Source organism: Ochlerotatus camptorhynchus, unplaced genomic scaffold (genome assembly GCF_037179485.1).
Source record: "Ochlerotatus camptorhynchus isolate MF236.1 unplaced genomic scaffold, CSIRO-AGI_Acam_v1.1 ptg000183l, whole genome shotgun sequence".
Taxonomy (NCBI): domain Eukaryota; kingdom Metazoa; phylum Arthropoda; class Insecta; order Diptera; family Culicidae; genus Ochlerotatus; species Ochlerotatus camptorhynchus.
In genome coordinates, this window is record NW_027040673.1 from 1668662 (window position 1) to 1678054 (window position 9393).

The 9393-nt window shown below is 41.5% G+C and overlaps 1 protein-coding gene across 1 annotated transcript; it reads left to right on the plus strand.

Moving 5' to 3' along the window:
- Window positions 1-6720: 6720 nt before the first annotated feature.
- LOC135702047 (GTP-binding nuclear protein Ran-like) lies at window positions 6721-7529 on the plus strand. Its single transcript, XM_065223015.1, has one exon. It carries the CDS (start codon window positions 6849-6851, stop codon window positions 7494-7496), a length of 648 nt encoding a protein of 215 aa, XP_065079087.1. The 5' UTR covers window positions 6721-6848; the 3' UTR covers window positions 7497-7529.
- The last annotated feature ends 1864 nt before the right edge of the window (window positions 7530-9393 follow it).

Consider the following 9393-nt stretch of genomic DNA (forward strand, 5'->3'; position numbering starts at 1 on the left):
TATATAAATAGATTGAAGTATTTTAGGCATTTATATTGTTCACAATAACAATAGTAACTATATCTCAGTACACAACATCCAAAACATGCGAAACGTTTTCAAAAATACATGAAAATCGATAAAAATTTAATATCACAGTAATAAGCCTTTTTGTGAATCTTTAAATGGTTAGGCCCTTTTTGTTAAGCCGTTGTGCTTGTCATCATAAATTGTAGGCCCTTTGCTAAGCCTTTTCTTAACGTCAAATAAATCATCGGCCCTGCCTCAAGCAGTAGGGCTTAGCTTTGATTTGAAATTTTTCAATCATCGGCCCTTCTACGTCGCTAGGCTTATGAATGGAACCTCATCGAACGAAAAAAAATATATGTTAGGCCCGAGGTTAGGCCGTTTTAGCATGAATGATTGGAAAAATTTGGTGGATCGGCCGTTTTTAAAATCAAGTTATTTTTAATGATTTGTATCGATAATGCGGAACATTCCTATACGACTGGTAGCTAATTACCAGTGCTACAGAATGGTATCAAAAATCGGTTTGTTTACATTTTGGACATAGGCCCTTTTCAAATGTTACGCGAGAAATGTGAAAAAATGGCAAAATAGGGTAAATTGACAGATGAATATGTACAAGGCAACAACGCCAATTTCATCGCAACAACAACAGGCTTGTTGATCATTGTCATGACAACCACATATTTTTTTTTTTCAACGTTTGGACAACTACAACCAAAGTTAGAGCAATGTAAACGAAAATCAATAATTTTCCATACTAATTCACCAAAATCTCCATACAAAATCCAAATCATTGGCGCGACCTCTAAACCTTCATCAATCTTTACCATTTTTTGCACAGGTTCATATTTTGGGGCTATGAATCGAACTGGAGGGTGGCCTATCAAAAATTCATCACTTTTTTCAAAATGAAACACCCTACTGTGTAATCATTGAGCATCAACGAGCCCCTTGATCATACGTTCCACAAAACGATCACGCATACAGATTCATTCAGTGTTCAATGGGTAGTGAAAAACAAACATGTAGTATCGATCGAGTCCTAACAACGGCTAGACATATACGGTGAAGCATGCATTTCACTGACCTTTAAAAACAGTTCGATGTGCCTCCAGTGAATGTGCTTCCAGTGACCGTGATTCCAGTGATCGTAGATTGTTTTTCCGAGTGTTACAGAAGAAAACGAATGCAACCAATTGCATATACCGGTGCTTCTTCAGATCATTCGATGACCCAGTACATCGATGTATTCAATTGCGTAGCAATAGCACAACGGCGGCGATACGTTTGTAGGAGTGTGTGTGTCCTCAAGAGGATTTCTCGTAGTTTGTTATTGTTTTGAAGATCATGGAAATGAGAGTAAACAAACTATTGTGTAGCAACCACTTGTTGACCCAGCAACGACTGGACATATTATTTGTTTCCTTTAATTTACCTGGAAAACCAGGGATAGTGCCTAGTTTAATGTAGGAAAGTCCAACGCTGAATGAATAATGCAGTTGATGAATGGATCGTCAATGGGTGAAACATTTCAGCGAACCACTTGCATGCAACGATGTCGCCGGAGCAGTCATGGATGATCGAGAGCCGTGTGTAAAAAGTAAGGCGGTGTTAGAACTGTGTTTGATCCAAGATTCGACTGGACATATACGTGTAGATCTTTCTACTGACCTTCGAAACGGTGAAGTGCCTTCCTTGCCCTGTGATGATGCCCAGTGGAATATTGTTGCCGTGGTTTCATAGAAGACGGTGTTTCCAAATCGTGATGGCGTATTTTGCCGAATAATAGCCTATCGATGGCACTTCGAAGACAATGTCGATTGTTCCCGATGGCTGGTAATTCACAATCTTACGGCTCCATAGCCGTTTCGATCCAAATAGCAATCCAAATCCTTCTGTTGCTAACGTATTATCCGGCTCGAAGGACCAATGTTTGGTAATCTGGTCCTTACCTTCGAGCCTTCGATGAGTGGACTGTATATTATGGAGTGGATTCCTGGATTTTCTATCGTATTGTGCTATATTTGTCTCCTATCGCTCAGCAAACACGAAAATAACACCTTGGTTCACTTTAAAACACTACATTTATTTTTACACACTATACAAAGTTTATTTTATCTACATTAAAAGAACACAAAGTGTGGCCGCTATTGCCGATTACTTAAATTGCTATGGCCACAATTTGCGATGGTGCCGATTTCTGCTGGTGATTTGCCGGTCATGACCCTCATATGCAGTTGCAACGATTCCATCTTCGATCAGCTGTTGAATTTCCTTCATGCTTGTATTGGTAAGCTTCGTTGACATACGGTAGATAGTTGGTTTTGATCCACAAGCCCTTGCAGCAACATCGGGGGGAACTTCAATGCGAGCGCGATCGCCGTAGTACACTTCTCAACATCAACACATTCCTTAAAAATCCATATCCAAGAAACACCTATCCCAAACCACCCATACGATATCATTCATATAGATATTTACCAGGTCGATGACACTGCTTAGTTTGCATTTTGTACTTAACTCATAATTGAAATAACATCATACTTCACTTCTGTTTCGACCGTCAACTAGTTCGCGTCCTTTTTTAAAAATTCGAAAAGACCCTCCAGGCCTTAACTTGGATGAGCCTGACATAAGGGGTAACATTCCAATTCCATTGTTAATTCAAAAGTATTTTACATGTAATTTTTTGGTATTAGTCTTTGGTATCGTTTTGGAATCAGGAACATATGCTAAGTTATCTTCTCCTGCTCGGGTAACCAGCGTCCAGGTTTCACATGCACAAAGGCAAGCAGCGTATCAAGCGGTTTATGTCAGTATCAAGGTCTTTGTTGATCTTTGCAGAGCAAAGCTACGGGTTGAAGCTGGAAAGCTAGTTACCATCCTCATGATTTAACAAGCCTGCGTGCAGATGAAATCGTTCAGTTTGTAGCATTTGCTTAGATTAGGACAACATCTCATCAGGAAAATTTTCTCAATGGTGAAGAGCTATCTGATATGCTCTCGAACGTATACGTTGGTGTGCAAATATATCTGAGCTTGATGGTTACCGATTGTTCAGGTGGAAGATGTTTCAACACATTAGCTTTGGTTAAATGCAAATTGAGGATATCGACTGACGAAGAGCTGAACTTTCTTTGTCGAAAGTGAAAATGAAAGTGAAAGTCGAAAATGCTAAGTGATTTTAATAAAAATTTAAAGGACCTTGCTGTTGGAGGGTGGGCTTAATTTCATGCTAGTGGAGTGTTGGAGACGGTAGTTTTATGGTCGGCATTGCTGGCTCATGGCGCCATGGGCAGGCAATGGGGATTACTAAGCTTCCCCTCTCTGCTGAACCACTGCATGAGAAAACCAAAGATCTAGTCCAGCAGTGATAGTATCACACTTGTTACACCTTTTTAAAGAGCTGCGTTGTAGTACGCTTTCGTATAGGCACTGACGTTGGGTGCGATCCTGCCGCAAATCACTCTTATTTTTTTTACGCAGATAGATTTATTTGGGTTTGGGCCAACAGTGCTCCTTCTACGTACTCGACAAGCTATCATTGTTGTTTTCATTGAGGTGTTACTCAGGGAACAATGTTAAACACCATTTTTGTACATGGTATTGTAAATAATTTTATATGTGCTTCATTTTGATTTGGGATAAGTGTTTGAACTATGGCCCGGTGTAGCTAGCCCGGACGATCCCGCTTATATACGCGTGGCTTAAGCGCCACTCCACAAGAGAGACCACATGTCCAAGTTTAATTTGCCCGGATGAGACTCTCCTAAGGGCGAGTCCATTAATTCCTAGAAAGGATTTACGGATCGTTCCAGACAGGTTCCAACTAAACGACCAAACGGGATTTCCCTATTATCCTCATGAATTCACACTCAAGAAAGTCACTCAGAGAAACGGTAGAGCTCACGCATACCCTAAAACTCTACGAGAGAGAACTTCTCATCATCGGCCAGTCCCGTCACCTGCGCTAGACGTCTCCCTAATCTGGTAGTGGAATGTACTTCCCACCATTCAAACTCAACAAGAGGACGGGCAACGAAAACTAACACGAACGCGGAGTGATGTCAAACACATTCAAATAATCAAATCTAGAGAGATTTGGAACGGGAAGACAACATTTATTTATAACATGAATGACGATATATTGAGTGTCTCTTACTATTTATTTACATTTGTTCAAAATTCGTTTTATTTCTGTTTCTGTGTGTTTGTTCCTATTTGCTCTCCTACTGTGTGGTTTTTCTCTTTCCCTAGCATACTCTCATTCTAGTTTTTGTCTCTCATGGGCTCATGTGCTCGGTGTTATGTGTTCTTGGGTGTCGTCACAAATCGGTAGCTCAGCTCTATCAAGGCATGTGCTCCTGGTGACAATTGTTTGCAGCGTCGAATTACGCGCGCATGCTTCTAGCGGAATCGACGAGTCACGAATTTCGGCAAGTCGTCACGAAACTCGACTCAAATTACATCAGCCTTAGGACTGGCAAATAACTACTCCGTGACGCCCTCACCGGACGCCACACTCCACAAAAAAGATAAAGGTTGGTTAGTTGACTCACCAGATGATGGCTTGCAGTATCTTACGTAGGTTTCTGCCAACGGTCACAATCGATGACCGGTCGGCGGGTTCGACGCACTCGGTGTCGCGTTCGATGACCGCGTAGAAAGCGTCATCCCTTTGATGACGCTGACAAATGGCGGTCCGGCGTTTCACACGCCGATACGATGGCGGTTACTATGCCATGCCGATTTTGATGACGAGCCGGCGTGTGGATCTTGTCCACGTGTAGGTCCCTCGAGCCTCCGATGTGATTGCGGATCTGTCCGCTTCCGGCCGGTTGGAAATTGCCGAGAAATTCCGTCCGACGGGGAGAAGAATCGCGCTTGGGTGCGCAGTTGGTTGCTGCGGAATGAACGTACAACACTACAACAGAAAGTTGAACACAAGCACGAGCTCGGACAAAACAGCACATTTTGATTACACCAAATTACCTTTTTCCTTAGAAACTCTCTCCTACCGCACACAACTAATTAACGCACACTTGAGTTTCTAACTAAACTCTAGAGCAAACAGCAAAACATTAATTAACTTGAACAATTGACATCACTTTATATTAGCATACTTTTCGCTATTCTAACGGACACGAACAAACGCGCACACTTCCAAATTGGTGGAAAGTCACGGACGAAATGATCGAGCCAGATTAAGGAAATGTAAGACTCGGACGGACCGGAAGTCCATCTTTTCCCAAAACCCATCGTGTACCTTCGTGAGTCCAAAGACACGAAAGATAACTTGGCCGATAGAAGTGCCGTTGTCCCTTTCCTACCTTATCCATACATTAAATGGACCCGTCCTTAGGAAAGATTTCAGAAAAAAAAAAAAAATGCTTGTGTATTCCTACTGCCTACCCTAAGGAATTTAATTCAAAAAGTTTATACCTATTAAATTATATACAAATTTATACAAAATTCCTGATCGTTACATCGGGATTTCCACTGTGTCGTGCTTCTATTGTGACATAACCATACGTATTTTTGTGGTGCGACATAGTTGAAGCGTGTGAGCATAGATGGAGCATATACTCTGTTTAATTAAAAAATTAGCTAGAAAATTAACTTCAAAGTGAAACATTTTAGTCACTTGGGTCGAACTAAGATATAATAAATAGGTATAGGTTAGAATCAAAAGTATTTGAAACACGTTTAATTTTAGATTAAAATCACAAGTGCAGATACTTAATAAAGCATGGGCTATGATTGATAAGGTAAATTAGAGCTTTAAATAATTTATTAAATTAGACTAATGAGATATCATAATCACCAAACGAACGTAAAGAAGAAAATTCAGAAAGTCTAATAATATTAGGTAGATTAACAAAAGAATAAGGATGCTTAGCGAGGCAACGGACCTTTAAAGTTATCTTCCTATTTAGTCTTGAACTTCAATAAGAAAACGCAGGCAAACCAATAGCATTTAGCAAATTTACAAGGAGAGGAATAGTTTAGGACACAAGTTAAAGTAGAGGTATGTTTCAATTGATAACTTTTAATCTTTTGTAAGTATTGTTTTTCCCTGAGTTTATTGCACTCGATTACTATATTGTTCTCTCAATACGCAAAATCTCTGATATATGCGGTTAAAGCATTTGAGTTAACTTATTTCTTTTTGCTCAAGTACTAACATTTGTAAACAGCAGTCAATGTTAATCTATGAACTAAGCCCTACGTTACTGTTAAATCGATCTTTTCTTATGTAGTATTGACGCATCGATGCATGTTTAACTTTTAGCGGCTGTCGGATTCAACGCACCTACGTCTACGGAGCTAACGCAGAAGTGATTCGCAATTCGGTAGAGCTTTCCAAAAGTGTTTTCAGCTTATGTAATTTAGAATTAGTTCGGTACGGTCGCGAAATTTTGAAATGATTGATACGTGCGGTAAAATAACTAAATTGAAACAAAGCTCAATAGTAAAATAAGTAGAATATCTACGGAGGAAACCAAAAATAATCAACGTACCAACATAGGCTATCACATTTATTTTGGTGGCACTCTTTAAATGATAATAAGCCTTTTTTCCCGGGCTTTCGGAATTCGCGCGGTTTTCGTAACTTACATAATTTAGATATTTCGTTCGAAACGGATTTACCTATTCAATCGGTTTACTACGCGCATGTATCAACGCGCACACGTCACCAGGCATTTTTCTACACTGATTTCTCCGGCAAATAGAGAGCACCCAAGGCCACAAGAAGGACCTACTCGAGGCGACAGTTGCATCTCGATCGAACGGTTTAGCTTCTCATTTCCCAGCAACCACACGGACAGACAGACACAATGGCCGAGGCTAATATGCCAACTTTTAAGTGCGTCCTAGTCGGCGACGGTGGTACCAGAAAGACAACCTTCGTCAAACGGCACATGACGGGCGAGTTTGAGAAGAAGTACGTCGCGACGCTCGGCGTTGAGGTGCATCCGTTGGTGTTCCACACGATCCGAGGCGCCATTCGGTTCAACGTCTGGGACACAGCCGGTCAGGAAAAGTTTGGCGGACTGCGAGATGGGTACTATATCCAGGGACAGTGCGCCATCATCATGTTCGATGTGACGTCCCGCGTTACGTACAAGAACGTCCCCAACTGGCACAGAGACTTGGTGCGAGTGTGCGAAAATATCCCGATCGTGCTTTGCGGAAACAAGGTCGACATCAAGGACCGCAAGGTGAAAGCCAAGGCAATCGTATTCCACCGGAAGAAGAACCTCCAGTACTACGACATCTCCGCCAAGTCCAACTACAACTTCGAGAAGCCCTTCCTGTGGCTGGCCCGCAAGCTGGTCGGTGACCCGAACCTGGAGTTCGTCGCCATGCCTGCCCTGCTCCCGCCAGAGGTCAAGATGGACAAGGACTGGCAGCAACAGATCGAAAAGGATTTGCAAGAAGCGCAAGCCACCGCCCTCCTGCCCGACGAGGATGAGGACCTGTAAGGGATATCTGTGCACGAGTGTTCTGTCCGTGTCCCCCCCTTCCCATAACTATCTTGAAAAAATACACACGGAATCCAGTGTTCAAATGCCAACATAGGCTAGTCTTTCTGCTGTATTGTCAATGGTAGAAGCAAAATTTAATCAAATGGGTTAGTCTTGAAAACTAAGCTGACACGCAGCTCCAGCTCGAAAACAACTCAAATTTAAATAAAATATTTGAGCAAGTTTATAATCCCAAACTAGTCTGCGTTTTATAGCATTTGTGATTGAAATTTAGTAATTGGTACTTCGCAACCAATTACTATGGGGACCGACCTAATGAAAGCAGCACCAAGCATCCCGATGAATCCGGCACTGCACCACCCACCCATCAGCTTAAACATCATATCGTACGCTCGAACCATATTTGTACAAGCGTGTCAAAGTCCAGCTGATTTGCTTAATTTTGTATGTGTTTCCGTCTATAAATATGGGTCACCAACTTTCTGTACATAATTGGCGTGACTAAGAAACAGAAGAGCAGTTCCACGCCAAATGACGAATCGATCAGACTCGACCCTCTCCGAATGTTTGTGTGTGGGAACTCATACACATTTCTATACAGAGTTGCTTTGATCGCTTCTCTTCATCGACTGTCTCTTTCGTTAATAACTCAGCTGCAACAACATTCCCTGTTGTATTTGACGATTTGGACGATAGATAAAAACTTTCTTTGTCATGCTATGTGGCAAAACTATTTGCATAGCCGTGGTTATCAAAAGAGAAAGTTGATGAAGGTAATCGACCAAAGCAGATAGGCCCTTTTTCCAGCTCTGTATAGATTTGTACTAAAATTTGTTCATTTTGAATTTTGCACATATTTTTTTTTTTCAAAATGGCGTATTATTTTGCTATTTGGGTTGGAACTGCTCAGAAGATAGTGAATCGAAGTTGGGAATAAAAAGCCATTCCCGAGAGATTAATCATCAGTCACGAGTTGCGCACTTAGTTGAATGGAGCGGGACGAATTATAGTGTTTGTTACAAAGCAAGCAGCGAGATGAAGTTTGGTGCTTGGACCGCGGTGGTTCTTTTGGCTTGTCTCGTGCGTGAAGGACAGGTAAGATGATTTGATATGATTGCATAATCAATGAAAGTTTTTTTTTATGGTTATTATTGTCGTAGGCATCTGGACGGCTATCAAGTGAATCGTCAAACAAGGGTGGAGACCTCTCGGTGAAATTCCTCAGCATTGCAACGACATCGTCGATACGAACTAACCTCAACTTGATCAATGCAACGATTTCTAGTTTGGCGAATTCGCTGAGCGGGTTGGGGACTCCCGGGCAAACCAAAAAATTACAAGCAGCAGCAAACATTCTGATACCGCTAGTGCAGAAGTCGGTTACATTATCAGAACAAGTAACGGGAGCTTTGTCAAAATTGATACTCGATCCTACGACTCCAGTAGCTGTGCATTTTGAACACTTTGATAATGTTTTCGAAGATATCGCTCAGTACGTAGCCGATGAGCAGACTAAAATGATTGATGATATTAAAGAATCAATGGGATGTGCTCGAGCGCAGCAGTTCTCGAGATCTAGCGCACCGTTTGATAAACTTTCAGAGACTGCTAAAATTGTTACACGAATTGGCCAAATTGTTCTTAATTCGGATGAACTACGTAGCGGCTGGAAATCACAGAAAGTAAACGTAAACTCTGCACAGTTGAAAAATCTGGTCGGTGCATTGGCTCTAAACATATTAGATTTGAATGGTGGACTACAAACTTTCACCATAGTCGTAAAAAATACTGTCAGTGGGATAGAAAGGTCTAATAACTTTCTGAAGAGCTTGATTTCCAAGGAGAATATGATTCGCAGTGATAAAACCTCAACCGCTGCCCAAGTTAATAGTAC